The sequence below is a fragment of the Mustela nivalis genome (assembly GCF_964662115.1).
Source record: "Mustela nivalis genome assembly, chromosome: 2".
NCBI lineage: Eukaryota > Metazoa > Chordata > Mammalia > Carnivora > Mustelidae > Mustela > Mustela nivalis.
Genome location: NC_139021.1, coordinates 98989472 through 99011211, shown reverse-complemented (window position 1 = coordinate 99011211; position 21740 = coordinate 98989472). Strand labels below are relative to the sequence as shown.

At 52.5% G+C, this 21740-nt stretch overlaps 1 protein-coding gene across 12 annotated transcripts in view; it reads left to right on the top strand.

The window, feature by feature from the left end:
• TOMM20 (translocase of outer mitochondrial membrane 20) overlaps positions 1 to 21740 on the top strand; it is a 77064-nt gene that overhangs the window by 29043 nt on the left and 26281 nt on the right. Inside the window, exon 5 of one of the 12 annotated variants that reach the window (XM_082720717.1) lies at positions 8924 to 8949. The exons of 10 other annotated variants lie outside the window; for them this stretch is intronic. In XM_082720717.1, the coding sequence (XP_082576843.1) occupies positions 8924 to 8935 (12 nt within the window). In that variant the 3' untranslated portion in view covers positions 8936 to 8949. Of the gene's footprint in view, positions 1 to 1612; positions 2602 to 8923; positions 8950 to 21740 lie in introns of those variants that run through there. One more of the 12 variants, XM_082720720.1, reaches the window with a different exon arrangement.

Below are 21740 nucleotides of genomic sequence, written 5' to 3'. Positions count from 1 at the left end.
CTCTGTTGGACGGAGTCACCTCAGAGGTTATTGACTTCTTATGTCACCTTATTCCCAGTGGCCTTGAGCTTGGTCAGATACCCAAGCTGCTTGGGTTTGCATGGTTGGTTTTTGGTCAGCTTGTCTGGGGGAGCCAGTCATTGTAAAGCTGAAAGACATGCCTAAAGCTCTTCTCCAAAGGAGGCTGGCTGCCAGGGGGATAAAACTCGGGGATTCCTTTTCAGGAATTCCTTAACCCTGATCCTTTAAGAGATATTTAGAATATTCTGGATTCCTAAGATTGTGCTTCAGAGAAGTAAATAAGAGTTGAAAATTAATGATTAGAGTTCTAGCCCAATCTTTAAGTCCTCTGACCCTGTTTGAAGGATCATTCTAATCATTCGTGATTGTGTTCCCTTATCTTATGCTCTTTAGTTACTAATTTTTATAACATAAAAATGTATAAACCTGCATTTGTGTAATGTTTTGACAGCTCTAGGTGGCTTATTATTGAATTCTCTAAGCTGTGAGGAAGGTAGGATATCAACGGTAGGGGGGTTGCGGCACAGCAATGCTGGAACTGGAACCCTAAAATGTGTGGTGACCCAATGGGGTGGGAGCAGGTGGTGAAAGAATTCACCTGGGGCAGGACAGAGGAGACAGAACTTTATTGAATACCAGGGGAGCAGTGGAAAGACTACCTGCAAAGACTACCTGCCTGGAGGCAGTGGGTGGGGACTTGACTTAGGGAGGGGTAGGTAGGAGCCTACGGAATTCTCCTGTTTTGGTAGCTGTGCCTGTTGTAGCCATTTGGTTAGTTAGGGCCTCTGGGTATTCTGAGGCAGGTTGCCTGATGGGCCTCTCTGTATTTAGCCAGAGGGTTACATTGGGACCTTCGGCCTGAGATTCCATAGCTCAAGCCTGTTGCCTGAAACTGGCGTCTTCTGAGAATCACAGAGTTAGTGATTCACAGTGAGTTCAGGCTCATCTTCCTGCTTTGCACCCAAACCACCTTATCAGAGGTCGCACTACATCACAATGCTTTGAAGACAATAAGTTTGATGAATGCCCTCCTCTTAACAGGATGCATGTTTAGAAACATTTGGTGGTTTCCCCTGGAGGGAGGTAAGCTCTATAGTACAGCCTTGCCTTTTTTTTTTTTTTTTTTTTTAAATTTGACAGAGATCACAGTAGGCAGAGAGGCAGGCAGACAGGGGTGGGGGGAGGAAGCAGGCACCCTGCTGATCAGAGTCCCCTGTGAGGCTCCATCCCAGGACCCTGGGATCACAACCTGAGCCAAAGCAGAGGCTTTAACCCACTGAGCCACCCAGGCAGCCCCAACCTTGCTGTTTTTTTGCTATTTTTGTTTGCTGTTGCATCCCCAGTGCCTAGCATGGGTTCTGACACACACTGGGCATCTCAGTAAAAGATAAGTGAACTAATTAAAAAGATGTCGATTCCACACACACACGCACACACAAAATTTATGGAGTTTGATAGAAAACTGTTAGTCAAACCCATCAGATTCCACCTTCTCCAGAAAGGAAAGAAAGCAATAGGAACTTGTGTACAGAGTAACACAAAGGACTTTTCATCGTGAAGGTTCTGTCTCCTCGGTTACACTCTCCTTTAGCACAGCTGTTGTCTTCCAAAGCGGAGACAGATTCTTCCTCGGAGGGACTTAAGGCCTATGACACCGATAGTTCCAGAAGACTGCACAGGCCTCCCGAACAGCCCTGGAGCAGCAGTGAGCCTGGAAGAGACCTGTCCTGAGTCATAGCTGACCTGCTGCAGGGTTCACGGTCTCGAGCCTTCATTTCATTCCGTGCCGAAAGTCACCTGAGTTATAGGGATCGAGAAGAACCATCCCCCCAGCTCTCAGAGGGCTCTGGGCTGGGCTGGGCTGGGTCATCGGCGAGGCTGGCGCACCTGGCCTACGGTCCCCGCCGCGCGCACCAGCGCATCAGGGACGCACCCGCCCTGCGCGGACTCCTCTGGCGTCCGCGGGCTGGTCGCACTGCGCGCCGCCGCGACGTGTCCCCACAGAACAGACGTGCCCGGTGAGCCGCGTGCGCGTCTGAACATGATCTAAAGTCCAGGCCGCGCACGTGGGACTCGGTCTCCGCTGCGTCGGGGTCGAGGCGGAAGAGGAGCTGGACCCTGGGCCGGGCTCTCGGTGAGCGGAGGACCAGCGGACGGCGCGTCTGGTCCCGTTTCCCACAAAACCCGGCTCCTCCTGCTCCCGGTGCCCGTCTAGCTCCGCTGTGCCGGGGTCGCGTGCGCACGCCCGCGTGCTGGGACCGTCTGCCGGGGAGCTCAGCGCGCCGGGGTGCTGCAAGCCGGGAGGAGGACGGAGGGGACAGCGGCTGGGGTCGCGGCGCCGACGGCACGCGGGTGTGGGGAGGCTGCGCTCCGGGCGGGAGTGCGGGCAGTGCAGGTTGCGGCGGGCCGGGGCGGGAGCGAGCGGGGCTCTGGCGCCCTCTGGTGGCGCCGGCGGGTAACCGAGCGCCGCGGGCTGCGACTTGGCCTCCCAAGCCCCGGACCAAGGTCTGCACAAAGCGTGGAGATGGCCCATCGTCAAGTAAGAGCACTTGAACATTTATGTGTTTATGGGGAAATAAAGTTCAATTTGGAAAATGTGCCAGGATAACTTTTTGTCAAGCCTGGTCTCTGGGGCCCATAAATTGAAATTTCACGTGGGAACATGCCAGATGAGAAAGTCAGACAAATAGCTGGGAGGACGGCCGGCCGGTCCGCGAAGAGCCCTCACCCCAGTTCTACTGTCGGACTGCTTCAGAGCAACCTTGTTTTGTGTAAAAGGTGGAGAATAAAATGCGGCAGAGGGTTTCTTTAACTCCTTCGCGTCTGGTTCTGGGCAGAAGTGGAGGGGCGCCTGCAGCGGAATGAACAGTGTTTGAGATTGGAAACTTGGAGCCTGGGGCCCAGATTTGCCCCTTACAAGGAACTTAACTTCTTTGAGGCTCAGTCGATTCATTGCCAAAGAGGACAGTAGTGTCTCCTCACAAGGAGAGTTAATCCCCTGACCACACCTAGTGTCCAATGTACCTGCAGCCAGCCCCATTGCCGGTCCCCCGTTCTGGGGGCGCCCCTCTCGGCCACCGGCAGGCGGACCCCATCTGCTCTGGATCACTCTCATGGGCCCTGCCCGGCTGTTCTTCCTGTCTTCTGCATCATTCCTCTCTCTACTCGGTGTTTCTATTAGCATGGACATGATATAATTTATCCCATTTTAACCAAAACTTTCAACCCTTTGTCCCCTGCAGCTAGTACTCCATTTCTCCTCCCTTTTGTATCATAGCAAAATGTCTCTAAGGGGCTGTCGTGCGTGCTGTCTCCACTTCTCCCATTCTCTCATGACCTGCCCTGTCAGACTTTGGTCCTTCACCCAGACTGCTTTTGCCAGGGAAACCCATGACCTCTTGGTGCTGAACCGTGGGGTCAGTTCTTACTCTTCTTCTTCTTCTTCTTTTTTAAAGACTTTATTTTATTTTAGAAAGTAAGCATGCAAGCGGAGGTGAGAAGAGGGATAAGCAGACTTTGTGCTGAGCCTGGAGACCTATGTGGGGCTCTCTCCCAGGATCTGGAGATCATGACCTCAGCTGAAATCAAGAGTTGGACGCTTAATTGACTGAGTCACCTAGGCACCCCCAGTTCTCAGTCTTTATCTGCAAAGCCGTATCAGTAGTATTGGACACAGTCGCTCCCTTCTGGAAACCTTTTGTGCTTTTGGCGTCAGGACACTACACTGATGTTTTCTACCACGTTGGCTGCTATTTCCCACTTTCCAGGGCTCAGTCCTTAGTTATCTTTGCCAGTTATGCCCCTTAATATCCAGTCTCAGGGCTGAAGATAATCTGTATATCTGGTGACTCCAGAGTAGCATCTCCAGCCTTGGCATCGCCCTTGAACTCCAGACTCAGCTGGCTTCCTGTGTGACCATCGCAGACATAGCATAGCCAAAGTGAACCTTTTTTTCTCTTTTTGAAGGTTTTATTTATTTGTCAGAGCGATTGCACAAGTTGGGGGAGCAGCAGGCAGAGGGAGAGAGTAGGAGAATCCAGGACCCTGGGATCATGACCTGAGCCAAAGGCAGACATTTCACTGACTGAACCACCCAGGCGCCCCCAAATTGAACTTAAGATCTTCCTGTCCAGACCTGCTGTCTCTGGGGTCATCTCCATCTCAGTGAATGGTCCCTTCAGGCTTCTGGATGCACAGGCTAAAACTGTCCATCGTCCTTGACCCCTTTTTTTTCCCCTTCTCACACCTCACATCCAGTCTGTCCGGAAACCCTGCCGTTGACTCTGCCTTCATGATGTAGCCAGAATCCATTCCCCTCACTCTTGTCCGGCCCCACCTTATCTCTTTAACGTCCATCTTCTGCACAAAAATGTCAGCTCCGGGACGCCTGGGTGGCTCAGTTGGTTAAGCAGCTGCCTTCGGCTCAGGTCATGATCCCAGCGTCCTGGGATCGGGCTCCTTGCTCAGCAGGGAGCCTGCTTCTCCCTCTGCCTCTGCCTGCCATTCTGTCTGCCTGTGCTTGCTCTCCCCCTCACTCTGATAAATAAAATCTTGAAAAAGAAAAAGAAAAATGTCAGCTCCGTGAGGGCTGGCTTCCTGCGCGCCCTCAGTGTTGTGTGTAACTATGTCCATGAGGCTTCAAACTGTGGCCTACTTGGGGCTCAATAAATACTGCCCAATGGATGGTTGAATAAAAAAGTGCATGAAGCAGTTGGTGAACAGCAGCCATGAAACACGTGGTGGCAATTGTTCTACACTGTCCTCTTCAGATACCTAATCGGAATAGGAAATTAAGAGAGAAAATGGCACCACGAAGAAGCCGTCAGATATGTCCATTTATAATATGTCTGTAGGGGTGCCTGGGTGGCTCAGTGGGTTAAAACCTATGCCTTCTGCTCAGGTCATGATCCCAGGGTCCTGGGATTGAGCCCCTTATCAGGCTATCTCTGCCTTCTTGTGATCTCTATCTATCAAATAAATAAATAAAATCTTAAAAAAAAAAAATATATATATATATATATATAATATGTCTATAATTTACATGAAAACACTTCAGCAGGGGCGCCTGGGTGGCTCAGTGGGTTAGGGCCTCTGCCTTCGGCTCGGTTCATGATCTCAGGGTCCTGGGATCGAGCCCCACATCAGGCTCTCAGCTCAGCAGGGAGCCTGCTTCTCTTCCTTTCTCTGCCTGCCTCTCTGCCTACTTGTGATCTCTGTCAAATAAATAAACAAATCTTAAAAAAAAAAAAGAAAAAGAAAAAGAAAAGAAAACACTTGGGGTGCCTGAGTGGCTCAATGGGTTAAGCCTCTGCCTTCTGCTCAGGTCATGATCTCAGGGTCCTGGGATCAAGCCCTGCGTCAGGCTCTCTGCTCGGCAGGGAGCCTGCTTCCCCCCTCTCTCTACCTGCCTCTCTGCCTGCTTGTGATCTCTCTCTGTGTGTCAAATAAATAAATAAAATCTTTAAAAAAAAAAAAAAAAGGAAAGGAAAGAAAGAAAAGAAAACACTTCAGTAAGGGGCTCCTGGCTGGCTCCCTTGATCCCCACATTGGGTGTGGAGCCTACTTAAAAATAAAATTAAAATAACACACTTGAAATAGAAAAAGAAATACATGAAGCCAAGCTGGCAAAAAGTAAACAAGTGTGAAGCTGAACCAATGTGCCTGTGTTTGTTATACTGTATTCTTTCTACTCTTTCTGTATGTTTGGAAACTTTCATAACAGAAAAGAAACAGAAAACCTGCTATGTAGCTTTTGTGGGAAAGCGGAGCAGTAGCATTTTTGCAGTGCTGTCCGTGGAAAGCGACATGCCCCACGATGGCTGCCAGAGGAGCCAGAGGACAGGCCCCGCTCAGCTCCTGGCTCCTGAGCTGCTGGGCTGTGGCTCCCTGAGTGGCTTCAGAAAACTGACGAGTCCGCCTGAAATGCCGGCCTCGCTCAAGCAGCTCAACTCTTCTAGCAAGAACGGCTTTGGTGGTGGACCAGATTTACGGCTTTTCAACTTGGGGGATGAAAAAAATGGTGAAATCTAAGTCCACCGCAGCCAACCAGAAATGGAACCGTGACTGCCCCGCCATGGGGCTGAGGCAGGTAAACCAAGATGGGATTGGGGTTAGGGTGACTGCCTCTTTGCAGGTGGTCACAAGTGGTGTTTTTCTCCTGGCTTCAAAGTAAATTCTAGTAACAGTTAGTTCATTTTACCATTGTCTCTAGGGTATGGGACTCGGGTGATATTTTTTCTCACAGTTGCCTGTGTTTTTCAGAATTTCTGCCCTCGCCCCGTATCATTCTCACAGTAGGAGAAAATGAAGTATGGCTTTTTGTCTGTACCTTTGTGTCAGGTGGGACACTTTCTGCTATGACAACAAATCCAGGTCAGACGGAAGCAGACGGGGGATCTGCTGCTTTATAAACAGGGCGGGTGGGCTTCAGGCACAGCTGGGCTGAGGCTCCAGGGACGCCCCCGGACCTACTTACCTCATCTCCCTTCATCCTGCCGGCCTCGCTCTAGAGTTAGCTTTGTGTTCCGGTGGATGCTTCCCTTGTGGTCATGTCACAACCGTGAGGGCTTGAGACGTGTATCTTTCCAACTGCAAGTCCAGTGGAAGCAATGGATAGCCCCCAATTCCTGGCAAGATGCTCTTAGTCTCTCATTGGCTCCTTTGTCCACCTATAACTCAGGGCTGTGACAAGGGAGATAGAAAAACTGACTGGCTTGTGTCTGGGTTACATGCCTTTCTCCTGAGGTGGAGGTGGGCCCCCCTCCCCAAAGTGCAGGGGCCAAGAGAAGGGAAATGTATTTTCCTACAGGGAATTTGGTATCCAGCTAACACAAGACGCAGGGGAGCAGATGGTGCGTCGCCAGAAAATCGCAAATGCTGTCTTCCTCCCTACTCCAGAAATGATTTGCAACAACCCCAGCAGAAAACTTAGGCTAAGGGAAGCTACTATAATTGAGCTCAGAATGTAGCTCCAAGCTTCCTGGCAACCAAGGCCAAAGGCAAAGTCTGGTTCGCAGACTGCTAGCTCATTAGGATTAAGCAGTAAGGAAGGATCAACAACTGATAAAGCTTTCCTAAGATTCCAAGGCTTATTTGTTTACCTATTTATCTATTTATTTATTTTAAAGATTTTATTTATTTGAGGGGGAGAGGACAGGGGGAGAGTGAGAGGGAGAAGCAGACTCTCTGCTGAGCCTGATGCAGGACTTGATCCCAGGACCCTGAGATCATGACCTGAGCTGAAGGCAGATGCTTAACCGACTGAGCCATCCAGACACCCTTCCAAGGCTCATTTTTTTTTTTTTTAAGATTTTATTTATCTATTTGTCGTAGAGAGAGAAGCGAGAGCAAGCACAGGCAGACAGAGTGGCAGGCAGAGGCAGAGGGAGAAGCAGGCTCCCCGCCAAGCAAGGAGCCCGATGTGGGACTCGATCTCAGGACGCTGGGATCATGACCTGAGCTGAAGGCAGCCGCTTAACCAGCTGAGCCACCCAGGCGTCCGCCAAGGCTCATTTTAAATTGTCCACTCCAGAAGTTTTCTCTGTCCATCTCCAACATTTCTTACTATCTTTTTTTTTTTTTTTTTGTATTGGGCAGTCTTCACCTTTTTCTCGTGTACTGAGTGGAGTCCTTATCCCGTAGAGCTACTATATGGCCTGCTGCCCTTTCTTCACAGTTGAATAGGAAACTGTCAGAACATCTGGGGGCTTGGATCAGTGCAGCGATCCCGTTTGACTGTGTACTCCTGGCGGAAGGCAGTGAACCTGAACTTGAAAGGCTAAGAATCCACTGCCTCCAGATCATCAGTCAGCCAGAAACAAAGGGTCGAGGGACTTGGAATTTAGTTCTGTTTCTCTTTGAGTCATCCCCAGCCCCTCCCACCACCCCCTGACTCTCCCCTTTGACCAAGGACTGAGCTCGATCAGAAGGTGATGCCAATATTCCTGACTGTAGAAAGCGTCTTGTGCAGGGGGAAGTCAAATTCTCCTCTCCGAAGCCTATGTCACAGTGTCTTTTGCATCAAAAAGGTTTTCTGAGATTTTCCTCCCAGACCACATGGTTTCTCACAGATCCCGAGTTTCACACTCAATTCTTTCTCCTGCGTTGACAAGCAGAGGAAGCGCATCTGCAAGGGGGGCTGGGCGTGGCCCTGGCCCCTTCCTGGGCCTGCTCTCCAGGGCCTCATCTGTTGATGGAGCGGAGCTGGAATGTCTGGCCCTGCAGATGCTGAGGGGAGGGCTGACCAGAGGGCTGCTCACTGGGCCCCGTAGGGCGCCTTCCTGACAAATGTCATGGCGGCTTTGGGAAAAGAAAATGTTAGCCTGATGGCCCCTTCCTCCCCACTCTGCCTCTGCAGCTTCAAGTTTACAAAGTAGCTGCAGGGAACTGTTGATCCCCCAGAGGGAGGGAGAGGAGGGCACCTTTTGGGCTTACTACTGCTCGGGATATTTTCTTCCCTAGATGGTTCCTGTTTGCACCTTTGTAATGGCCAGCATTTCCCCCGCCTCTGGAAAAGCCAGATTGGAGACTAATTTGACTGTAGAAAGGAAGTGATTTGTAACCTTTCCTGTATGATCTAATCAGTCTCTCTTCTGTGTTATTCTTATGGTCTGGACTTTGGTGTGTGTGTTTTTTTAAAACTTTTAAGAAAAGTTTTATCTATCTGACAGACAGAGATCACAAGTAGGCAGAGAGGCAGGCAGAGAGAGGGGAAGGGAAGCAGGCTCCCCGCTGAGCAGAGCCCGATGCGGGACTCGATCCCAGGACCCTGGGATCATGACCTGAACTGAAGGCAGAGGCTTTACCCACGGAGCCACCCAGGTGCCCCTGGACTTTAGTGTTTTGACTTGCAGTGGTATATTCTATTCATGGGCTTCTGGATTGTGGTCCTTTTCCTTTGCAGGACATTATGTGAGTGGACCCGCAGCCACCAGCATTTCCAAGGTGAGGACCATTGCTCAGAATGGGCCTTGGGTATTTCATCGTGCTCTTGGGGAATAGGATGTGACATGGTAAGCCTATGCGTTAAGTTGCCTGCCATGGTAGAGGGACATCCCCACCATAAAGAAATTTTTTTTGGTTGGTTTGTCTCTCCAGGACACAATGGCTTTCTTCCAACACAGTCGCCTCACCAGGGCACGATTCATGTTATATACTTAGAAGCCTTATTTTAAAAATTGGATTGCAAAGTAGAGTGTATCTCGTATGATTCAATGTGGTTTTTCTTCTTTGTAGTAGTTTGTGTGAGTCTGTTCCAAATGGACTAATTGTGCTTTAAACAAAAGTTCTGTTATTATGCTAACCAATAGCATGTAAACACAGATGAAAGGTTTTCTCCCTGAGAATAGTTGTCAGTTCTTAACATGAAAGAGTGAGACGCATTTTCACTGGGGGCAGGAACTTTGACCACTGTCCCATGAACGAGAGTGATTTAGCGGGATCACACGTTGGTGCCTTGCCTTAGTGCATGGTCACTTACGCGGGTGCCTGTTTTGGTTTACACCCAGGATGCTCCTTCCATAGAGAAGTTGTAACCCTTCCATTGAACTCAGGAGACTTCCTTTACACAAGCCAATGTTTCAGTTGACAAGGGGAACGTACCCATGTCTCTAATTAGTGAATATACTAGTAGCTTTTTCCTATCTATGATTTGAGCTGCGTTAGCCAAGGGAAAAATTTCCCCTTTTGTCTTCCCAGTTACTCCTCTCTAGTGAACTTCCTTACAGTCAATTCACAGGCCTTTCGGGTTGATCGCTCATTTTTAAACGTTGACTAAAAATCTCCAAACAGTGTATTTAAGCTTTCTAGGTTAAGATAATGTCCTCAGAAGTTTAGCTTATAACCACTCTGAGGGGCCGTGTTCCCTCCATTGTCTTCTGGGGGTGCGTGGAAAGAACTCAGTGGTCAGTGTAACCTTTGGGTTTCTTTGGGAGGAAACAGGATCTTTGTTCTAGCACTTGACACTCACTACAGAACTATTAGGAGAGGACGAGAGAGAGAGAAACGCAGGTCTCTGTGCAAGATCGTGACCACTCTGGGCCAAAAGCTTAAAGTGTGTGTGTGTGTGATTGAGTTTATGTGTCAACGCGAGGGTGTTTTTGGATGAGATAACCATTCACACTGGTGAACTGTGAGTAACACAGATTCCTCTCCACAACGTTGGTGGGCCTCATCCAGTCAGTTGAAGGCCTGCATAGAACAAAAAGACCTGCGTCTGTCAGTAAGAAGGATTTACAGCTTCATCTGCACCATCTCTCCTGGATCTTGAGCCTGGTGCCGGCCCACACCGCAGAGTTTGGCCTTGCCAACCTTTGCGGATCTGAGCGAATTCCTTATACGAAATCTCTTAGTGTACATATCCTACTGATTCCGTTTCTCCAGACGACCTGATGAGTACAGTGTGTACTGCTGAGGCTGGCTCATTTGTGCAAGACTCTAGACTTTCAATCAGGCAGACCTTCTAGATGAACATCGATGGCCTTACTTGAAAACCCACCACCAAAACCACCCCTCCTGTCTTTCTCAGAAGCACCTTCTTCTTGTGCGTGCGTGGGTGCCATCTAGTGCCAGATGTAGGTACTGCAGGGTCCACTGCTTCCCTGGCGGGCAGGACCCCTTTCCTTCCCTAAGCACCTATGAGGAGACATGCATATTCATGTGCATCGTTCACTCTTTTATTCACTCAACAAACATCTAGTGAGGGCTTGCTTGTGCAGCAGATGCAAAGAGCAAGTGATGTCTCTGCCTCTCGGAACTCATAGTCTTGCTGGAGACAAGGAATGAAAGCTGGTGATCATAGTTACTGTTGCTCAGGGACAAGGGGGAAAGGTGAACAAGGAGTCGAGACACGAGCCAGGGGGCTTTGAGGCCGGGCCACCATGCGATGGAGTGTTTACTCTGATCCAGGCATGGTGCTGGCTCTGGACATAGAAGGGTCATGGCCACTCCCTGCAGCAGCCTTCGGGCTGGTGGGCCCATTCTCCTTCTCTGCCTGCTTTCTTCACAGCCACTGCATCCTGTCATGAGCATAGATGTGTTGGCCAATAGCAGAAACTTCTATTCGAGTGACATTATCTCCTTCGATTTCCCGTCTTTATGCTTCAGGAGAGGTAGCCTCAGAGGCGAACAATGCCACAGGGAAGACGGTGGGTTTTGAAGGTTGACTGTCCAGGAGCAGATCCAAGCTCTGGAGACTTCCTTTTAATTTCCTTGTGTGTTCAAGACAAATCATAGTATTGCCCTCGTAGGGTCATGTTATGGGAATTCAATGTGATAACATGCATGGCCAGTCTGGGTTTTTTGGTGGCAAACACCAGAAATCAAACTTCATTAAGTAGAGAGAGGATTTCTTGGAAAAGTATCAGATAGCTCACAGAATTGAGGGGGAGGCTGGGAGTGCTTCTGTTAGTTTCTATTCTCTCTTACGTTGTATCCTCCCAGTCCTTATGGAGGAGGGCAGGACTGCGTCCAGCTCTCAGGCGTATACTTTTCAGGTTGGTCCTCTAGGAAGAATCCGAATGTGTCAGCAAATCAGATTCCTGGGCAGGCATCCTGAGCAGCCTGGCTCAGGTCGGGTGGGGGGCAGGCCATAGTCCCCTGGCTTCCTGAAGCTTCCCTGCTGTGGCTGCAGGAATTATTAACCATGAAGTCTATTAAATCTACTGGTACTCCTTGCAAAGGTACAGCTCTGCATGGTGGGCTGTGCTGGTGCCAGTCAGGGTCCCACTGGGTCGGCTCTGTGAGTCCCGTCCTGGGCGAGGGACTGAGTGTCAGAGAGGCACCCAGTCTGCTTCCCAGGGGGGACCTGAGTCTTCCTGAAAGCCCCTGTGGCTGTCAGCCTCTGTGTCCTCCACGCGCTCATCATGAGGTTTGGCTGGGTCGTGTAGCTCTGCCCTTGTGTCTTCTTCACAGCCCTGGCCTCCAAGGGCTCTGGTCCCACAGGAGCCACTCCTAGCCCGCAGCCATGAGCTTCCTGCTGGTGCACGCCCGGGATTTGTACAGGCAGGCCTGGCCTCCGCCCTGTTTGGCTATGACCGTCCATAAACAGAGGACAGCCAGTGGCTGTCTTACAGGCACAGAGCACCAGGGCTGACTTCCTTTTGTTTGCCAGAGTGTGGCAGTGGTTCTTTAAAGATCGGGGCCTTCACTCCTAAGCTCCTAGCAGTGCTCCTAAGCTTGGCTGCTGCTGGGGCTGCCTTGTAGGGATGGGGTGAGAGGGTCCCCGAAGAAATCAGGGGCTGAGGTCGCGAGAGGCTGGGGGCAGGAGTGAATCCCCTCACTCCTCTGTCTGAGCGACTGCTCTGGGCAGGATTGACGAGAGGGAGGAGGAGGAAGCCCGTCCAGTCCTGTGCCTCCCTGCCTGGGTCCCTGCCCCCTGCCCTACTCAGAACCTCAGCATTTCAGCCTTTTCCCCTCAGCACCCATCCCCATCGTGGACTCAGACGTCCTCTGAACCTCGGGGGTGCCCCTCCAAGCCGCAGACTTTGGTGTTGCTTTGTTGGAGGAGCCGCCTTAAGCTGATAGTGGTTACCACTTACTGAGCACCTGCTGTATACAAGAACACAGGTGGGGCTGTTAAGCCCTGACAAGCACGTGCAGCAGACCGAGGTCCACCTGGTCCCTGGGCTCTCCCTGTTTCCTAGCTGCTGCTGGAAGAATCCCTGCCAAACTCAGGCCCATTGGACAGACCAGCTAGCAGGAGTGTGGGGGCTGGGGGAGGCAGGGGCTATGAGGCTGCGCTCCCCTCATTTGAGGTCTGCTCCTCTGCCCCTGAGGCAGGCTGGCTTGGCCCCTCTCCTGCATTGTCTGCGGCCTAATGACAGGCCTTTGCCCACCTCCCCTGTCCATTCTGTTCCGGTCTGGCCCGTGCTAGATGCTGAGGCTGCCTCCAGGAGGATAAGCTGTTGCCCAGAGACTCTCTGGGAGAGGCTGGCTCTCCGGGGCTCACCCCAGGGGGCTCTGGGCTTTGGAGAGGTTGCTGCTATCCTTTCTCCGGGGCCGGCAGCAGTGCTGAGCTGTGTTGGCACTCCACTGAGAGACTGGTCCACCTCCTTCCTCGACAGCCTATCTCCGGGCCTCGAGCACTGGAGTGGTTCTGCAGTCCCTTCTCTGAGGAGGCTCAGGGCAGTGTAGACCCCAGGTAAACGTCTCCCTTGGGACGGTCAGCTGCCTCAGGTGGCCCTAGCTGCTGGCTGTGGGTCAGTGGGGAAGCGCGCGGAGAGTGGCGGGGACCTTGGCTCCTCCCCTGCTCAGCGGAGCCGTGGTGATCACCGAGTGCCCAAGTCATTGCTGGTCAGGTGCTGTCAGTGCTTGGACCTGCGGGCTGATGGCCCGGGGAGGCACCTGGCGTGGTGCAGGGGGAGTTGGGTGTGGGTGATGCGGGCAAGTAACAGCGCATCTGGGAGGCTTGGGACGAGCATCACTGACAGGCTGCCGGGTGACGCGGATGCCACTCTCCCTCCCCTTCTGCCCATGGCCAGAGGACAGAGCGAGACAGCCCGTGCTGCTTGGGGTGATCACGGTCTCAGTGCCTAATCGGGGTGTGCTTATGATGAGGGGCTTCTTAGAGTCTGTTTATTGTTTTGTTTTGTTTTGTTTTTTTGAGATTTTATTTATTTCACAGACAGAGATCACAAGTAGTCAGAGAGGCAGGCACAGAGAGAGAGAGGGAAGCAGGCTCCCCACCGAGCAGAGAGCCCGATGTGGGGCTCGATCTCAGGACCCTGTGATCATGACCCGAGCCAAAGGCAAAGTCTTCCCCCTGAGCCACCCAGGCGCCCCTGTTTATTGTTTTAATGGCAGATGACCAAGCTAAGATGCCTGAGAGGCTGGGTGGATGGGGGATGCTGGGTGCCCATCTCAGGGGCGAGTTCTCAGGGCTCAGCCGCTGTTCCTGTCTGAGTGGCAAGTGTGAGAGAGTGTGCATGTGAGAGACACACACAGGCAGAGAGACAGCGCAGCAGCATCGAGAGAGTGTGCATGTGAGAGACACACACAGGCAGAGAGACTGCGCAGCAGCATCGAGGCCCTAGGCCCTAGGCTCTGTAGCAGCTCCTTTCATGGGGGTGAGGCTGTGGTACTGCGAGTCCTCTGCAGTATTCCAGTGACACGACAGAGGGGAGGGACCCCGAGGCTCTGTTCCCCATCCTCCCTGCCACAGTCCTCAGGGTGGACACCCAGGCTCTGGGCTGACGGGGTGCTCGGTGGGGGGGATGTCCCAGTCCCAGCAGGGGTGAAGCTGGCTGCCAGCTCTGGGGCAGGGTGGGGGTGAACTGGGGCTGGGGCAGGGTCCGTGGGAACAGCAAGAATTAAGAAAGGATCTGACGGGCAGGGTCAGGCATGGAGCATCCCGATTGGGGCGGGGTGGGGGTCGTCATTTCCAGATCTTTATTCGATGCTTAAAAGTCAGGCACTGGGAAGACCTCACTGGGAAGAGACCAGTTCTTTTCCTGTTGGGGCTTAGAGCCTCATAAAGCTGGGGACTGTCCCCAGAGGGCATGGAGAAGTGGAGCCTTTGTCAGCAGCAGAGGACAGCCGGACAGCCCTGGCTGAGAGTGCTCACGACCACCGTCCCCGAAGACGTTTCCTGCCATCAGCTAAGGTTATAGAGGGAGCCCTGATGGGCCCTGATGGACCTGATGACCTCGGTTTTGTGTTCCTCTGTCTCTCTGGGCCTCAGTTTCTCCATCTGTAGAAGAGAACTTTGTCATTTGAGGGATTGTTATGAGGTTTAAACAGAATATACAAAAGTGCTCTAGAAGTTGGGGCATGCTGTGGAATTACAAGTTCCTCTTCTGCAGGGTGAGCCACAGCCTTCTTATTTCTGAGGCTTCTAGAGTCTTGCCATCTCCACAGATGAGAAGACTGAGGTCAGGGGGTGGCTGTCCTCTCTGTGCCTTGTCTTGTGGGGCGTGACACATCACCACCCAAGTCATAAAGCACGAAGAGAGGCCAGAATGTCCCTTCTCCTCCTGATGGGCTGACGTGCATGGCGGAAGTCCAATGACAGATCTGGCCTCCAGGGTGGGAAACTTCCCGGTCACAGGGCCTCTGTTCTCTGCAAGACGGAGCTGCGACTGTCTTCAGATCCCTATCCCGGGTCTGGATCAGATGGGGTGACAGCGTTCCTTGCTCTGCGACATCCTTGTGCAAATCAGATGCTTTCCCCCTTAGCCAATCCCCAATAAAATCAATAACATGCGTCCCAGCTTTCCCGGCCGGGACCGCATTCATCTTTACATTTTCGCCACATCACTGGTTCTCGTGACAGCTCAAGATGTTTTCCTGCTTCTGAGCATCCTTTTTATGAAAAGCTTCTGAGCCCCACAGACGTGTTAACCAGCGGCCCCTCCGCACCCCCGAGCCTTTCCATTTTCCCAGCTCAGCCTCTGCCTCTTCGCTTCTCCCACAAGTCTTTCCACATCATTCATTTTGACATTTAAAAGTTTCCAAGCTTGTTTTGAAATGCCACAAAACTGCCTTTGTTATTTGCGGGCTTTGGAATGCTGGGAATCCCAGGGCACTGGGCAGGAGGGCCTGCCTGCCCCAGGCAGGGCAGGACGGGAGGACGGGGCAGGACCAGGGGGCCTGGTGTCCCTGCGCAGAGGTGGGCTTCGCAGGCGGAGAGCAGCGCTGCTCCTGTCCCTCCCTCCTCAGGGCCACGGGCCTCAGATGCCTCCTGCTTCCCCGTCTTCTCTCATTCCCACGACGCCAGGCCCTAGTTTGGCTCTTCCCGAGGATCACAGGGTCACCCCAAGTATCCCGGTTGCTCAGGAAGAATATTCTTACTGATCCCATGGCAGGATTTCTTCACCTTCTGCTTGGTTCCTGCCCCTCACATGTCCTCCAGGGTTCAGGAGGGAATGTCAGGGAAGGCAAACCTGCCCACGTTTCGGTGTCCAGCTGCAGAGGCGATCTTCTTATGTGGGCCGGAATACGGGGCTCGTTTTTATGAGATTTCACGTCCAGCTGGCTTTGGCCAAAGATGCCATTTTGCAAGCACGGGACGTTCTTCCCGCTATCTGCTAGTCTGGGCGGGGTGGGGAGGGCGGGCGGTGCTGAGAGCATGGGTGCGGAGGGGGTGGGCAAGCCCGGGTGCAGTGGTGCTGCGGGGCGAGCCCAGGCTGGAGCTGGCTCTGCAGGCGACTGGAATGCCATGTCTGACCGCCGGCTCCCCTCCTGGGCCTGTGCCTGAGCAGCACACAGCATTCCTTGCGGCCCGCGCCTTTTGGAGTTTCCAGAACAATGCAGGATTCTGCAGATGTGGCTGCGCCCCCAGTCTTAACGCGGAACCCACTTTCCAGTCCTGCTTTAGATAGCACCGAAACCAGTAAGACCTGCTTCCAGCTTCCTTTTCTCCAGCTGTTCCCAGGCTGTGGGTTCGCGGACTCAAGCAATTCCGCCCAAAAGGCAGGCGTGGGTAACTGCGTTTTACTTTGCCTCCTGAACACACCTGCACTCACATTCACGATCACTCTTCCTAAGGCAAAGCACATTTTATGGGCAGAAAAGGGAACAAAATCAGAGTGAAAGACACATTTCTTACCAAGAAAAAACCAATCTCACATTACATCTTCACTGTGCGCCGGCGAGAAAGAGGGGCAGTGGGTGTTGCTAGTTAGGGAGCAGCATTTTTGAATCAGAGCTACTCACGCTTCTACAAGAGCTGACACGATTCTCTGGGGGTCTTGTGAAAATGCAGATTCTCATTCATCAGGTGTGGGGCGGGGGTATTGCTTCTGGGTGAATCCAGCCCCTAGTTCCACCATTGCTTGGCCAGAGTGCGCCTTGTACCGCCTTGGAAACCGTCCTGTAGTTGATGCGTGCCAGTGAAATACAAAATTAGGTAAAAGGGTTATTTTGCATCAGTTTTCCAACTAGAGTCTCTGTTACTGTGTGGACGCAGGCAGGGCTGTCAGAGACTGCTGCTGTCCTGCCAGGGGGTGAGGGCAACCAGGCCCCCTTTGTAGCCCTGCCTGCTTGTCAGACTAATGGCCATCGGACAGTTCCCATCATCCCCCCAACCAGCCAGGCCCAGCACCCGCATGGCCAAGAGAGCTTGCGGGTTTCAAGCCCAGTTGCCTGGACTTTACCGATGCCAACAGCCACCTGCCCCAAACTTCCACCCTCCCCTGCCGCCCCCTACCACGCTTCCACCTCCGAAGCCAACAGATGTGTGCTGGGAATCGAATGTGGCAGGCCTGGCCCATCGTGGATGTGGCATACTTGGGAGAGGAAGTCATGATTGGGTGGCAATTTTGACCCTGCTGGTGTTGTATGCAAGTGGGATGGTGTGGACTCATCGTGGGGCGCAGGTGTAGCCATGCACATGTGTGGGGTTGGGCTGGCAGGTGAAGAAGAGGGGTGGCATGGCTGGGCTTGGGACCCTGATACATCACTGTGAGGCCACAGTGGGACGTGCATTTGACTTTCTCACCCTGCACAGGCATACCTGACATCAGGATTTACATAACAACACGCAGTCTTATTGCAAGTGAACACCCTTAAATTAAAAAAAAATATATATATATATAAAATGCTGTTTCTGATCCACTAAATTGATTTCAGGGCCCACTCTTGAGTCATGACCCAGATTTTGACAAATACTCAAGTACCTTGTGAGCCTTTTCTAAAATGGAGACTAATCTAAAATTTTTCTATTATTTTAAAAAAAATAATGCACTTGAAATTGTGAGATCTTAGCGAAGAGCATCTGTTTCTTTGGTGAATTTGGAACATCTAAGAAAATGGAAGAACGAATGAACTAGCATATTTACAAACACTTAAGTCCTTGGATGGAAGATTTCAGGACAAATAAATTAAAAAAAAAAGTATTATTGGCAGGTGAGGTCCAAGTAGATACAAGTAACAAATGTTTTTTGAAATTAAGATTTATAGTAATAGGATAATATGATTGATCTATAAGGAAGTTTTGAATATATCAGTAATGGAAATGATGATAATGTCAATATTTACTGAGTCATTATATGCCTACTCTATTCAGCATTTTAATTCATAAGATGATCCATCAGAACTTGGTCTGTTTAGGAACTTCCCTTTATTTTCCAAAACAGAATGTGGCTCTGGGGAGATGAGGTGTATTGCTCTGTGTTGGTGATCTTATTTCTTAGAGCTGGGAAGAAGTCTTTTTGTTGTTCTTTTAAAGATTTATTTATTTAAGAGAGAGAGAGAGAGGGGGCAAGCAGGGGGGAAGGGGCAGGGGGAGAGGGAGAGGGAACCTCACACAGACTCCCTGCTGAGTGTGGAGCCAGACTCGGGGCTCGATCTCATGACTCTGAGATCATGATCTGCGCTGACACCAAGAATTGGATGCTCAACCGACTGAGTCACGCAGCACCCCCAGAAGCAGTTTTAGGATGGTCTTGTCCAGAGATTTTAAAGTTTTCAACAGGGGCAACACACCATCGGGGAGCACGGGGAAGGTGCGGCGGGCAGCAGAAAGGGGCTGGTGCCCTGAGCCGCTCTGCTTTGGGATCCAAGAAGTCTGCCCCAGCTTGGACAGAGACCGAATTTGATCCAGTTGGATCCAGTTACAGATTCTGGGGAGGGGGCTCATATGGGCTCACTGTGTGCGGCCCACTGTCTTCTGGGTCTGGGGTCATGAAGTGTAAACACGCTGTTCGGGCCTCAACTCCACGGGCACGGTGGAGAGTCTCTGGGAGTCGTGGTCTGCGCAGATACCTCGAAACTGTGGAAGCCTTTGTTGAAATAAGATCTTGTCTGAGAGCCACACACGTAGGATGGGTAAAGACGAGTTGTTCTGGCAGCGAGTACGGGGACCAAAGTCCTACCAAACGGGTACCCCCTCTGCTGGAGCCTGGAAGTACAGTTTTGAAAACTATGGATCTATTTCTACCCCCTGTTTTTATAGAAAAATGAGGCTAAAAAATGGGGTCATCTCCTCTGAGGCGTCAAGGCTGGTCCCTCAGAGAAGATACCGCTGCAACCCGTGGCTGGGACCGGCACCAGGGCCCCGGCTCCTTGTGGAATGTCCACTCTGCCTCGCTCGTCTCCTCATTCCCAGTACCACGAACACACCACTGCTGGGGAAGCCTTTTGTTTCTTTTTAAATTCCTCTTTTTAGAAAGAAAACCACTTTTGTATTTCTAAGGTGAGTCGATTTTCACTTGCAGAGTTAAAAAGACAAAAACAAAAACAAAACCCCTACACACAGGGCAGGTAAAGGGGCGCCAGAAGAAGACCGTGTCCCCGGCCAGGAGGGTGGCTGGAGGGTGCCGGCAGGGCCCCCTCGCCGGACCAAGTCCTGCCCGGCACCCTTCAGTCCTCCTCCCTCCTTCAAACATAGGCAAGAGTCTGGTGGCCCAGACAGACGGGTTCTGGTCACCGACCTTGTGTCAGGTTGACAATGTGCTGTGGCGCCTCCCACGGGATGGGGACTTTCGCCCTCGTGCCTCCTAGCGATGCCTCACATGTGGGCAGACAGGCCCGACGAGGCAGCTTGCAGGAACGGGCTGAACTTGATGGCCCGTTTCCATGAGGGTCATCACATGTACACTCGGGGACATCGCCTCCCTCCTGCCTGGCGGGCCGCTCTGGGGAAGGGTGCTGGCCGGCCGCCGGCAGGTAGCAAGCAAAGCCCACGGCTCCTCCATCCACCAGGTCACGCGGGCTGTCTGGAGGCTCTGCCCTGCTTCTGCACGCAGGGCCACTTGATGGCACTGTTAGAACTGCAGAACAGAGGCTGCCTCCCTTGAAACAAGCCCCCCCACCCCATTCTAATCCTCTCCAAACTGTCATTTCCACCCACCTCCTTGCAAACAGAGGCAGAATAAAATCATTTCCTAGCCTGTTCCTGCTGGCACAGCCCCCACGCCTTGAAGCCCGTTCCGGGCGGGGCGTGCAGAGTTAGTCCCCCTCTGCCCTCTCTCCCACCCTTGTGCTCCCCACCCTCCAGGCTACTTGCCAGATCTGTATCCCTCTCTGTCTCCGGGGCCTCTGGGGTTCCAGGCAACCCACCAGAGGAGAAAGGGCCGTGACACGCTTCTAAGAACCTGGGGATCTAAAAGAGAAAGCAGTGGAATCCTTCTAGCCGCAGGAGTCGTTTTCTAGAAGCAAGAGGCAGTTAGCCGTGGGGGAGAGCAGAGGCTGCATGGAGAGGGGTCACTGGGAGAAGGTGCTCGGGTGGAATGGGAGGAATGTGCAGACCGTGCAGGAAACGGGCTCTCTCGGGCGGAATCTTGGCATTAGGTTGCACGGATTAAAGGCTTTCTGTTCTTGGCTTCCCAGCTGCCGCAGTGTCAAAATCCCCCTCGACCCACCGGGTCAAGGGTGGGTGGGGGCGTGGTCATCGGCGACCCTTGCCTTCATCCCTTGTTTTGGCCTCTGGTTCCCTGTTCTTGTGGCCACTTCCTCTTTCTCAGAGACGTGAGGCAGGGGGGACCACGAGCTAGAGAAGACGGGGAAAACGCCACTGCCCCACCTTGGCCCCCCGGACTTCGGGTCTGTCCAGCATAGAGCCACCCGCTGCAGCCTGCCTTCCCCGAGAGGAGGGAGAAAATGCCATTGCTTGGGAGGAATTAGCTATGAGGGAAGCATTTTCCTCGAACAGTTACCAGGAAATACTGTTTTGATCGATACTCTCGGACATGCGGACATGTGCTGCCCTCCCGGCAGAGTTATCGGAAGGCTTGTTCAACCACGTCAATGCTGATGGGATGGTCCCCAAGCTCAGAGTGGCCCACACAGCACCGGCCATGGAGGCCTCTGGGTTTCCCCTCGGGGGGTGCCGGGTGTGCTCCCCACATCCCGCCTGCCAGCCAACGCGACTTTGAGCGGGGACCCAAGCCCGCTCACCCGCCCAGCGGCAGGTGGGAGGTCATTCTCTGCTGACTCAGGCCCCCACTGGGGCAGGTGCATGTCTTTAGCCCCATGAGTAATACTGGCTCTTCATCTTCAAAGGGCCTTCCCAAGATTAACCAATTAGTCACCCCCAGGAAAGCGACAAAGCAGGCTATTATCATCTTCATTAAGCCAGTGGTGGGGGAGGGAGGTGAGTGGAGTCCCCACCCCAGGCTGGTGAGAGTCTGGGTTTGGGCGCAGGTGAGCTGTCGCTTGGGAGGGCCCGGGGTGCCAGAGGGTGTGTGGCGAGGATGAACCAAGGACATTCTAAAGAGGAGGCTGGCGCATCTCAGTGGGCAGAAGTCGGGGAAGGCCGGGAGGCCCCAGAGCAGGGGAAGGGAAGGATTGGAGGGTCTGGGGCCTGAGCAAGGGTGTCTTGCTAAACCTAAGGTGAGTCGGTGCAAAGACAGGCTGACACGAGCCTGCGCACAGAGGGCTCCGCCATAGTCCTGAACTTTCCAGAAACCGGGGCTGGTTCTGCCCCTTTGAGCCATCCAGATACTTGTGAAATGAGTCTCTGATCACTTTCCTTTTCACATCTGCGTGAGGCTTGTGAATGACTGAAAGTGATCGCGCACGTGTTGCTGAAGCACCTGGCAGACCAGAAGTGTGATGTGGGGTGTTCGTCGGGGTCCCTGCTGGCCGTGGGTTTGTCCTCTTTCGGACGCATGAGGCAGGCTAGAGTGTCTCAGGAGGTAGGGCTGTGTCCTGGTGATGGAGTGAGAACGAAGCACCTTCTGGAAGCCAGACAGCAGAGCAATCCTTTCAGTCAACCCTGTCTGCAGCTGCTTTTTATAAACTTGGCATAAATATGTGCTTGGGAATGCCAGGACAGTGTATCT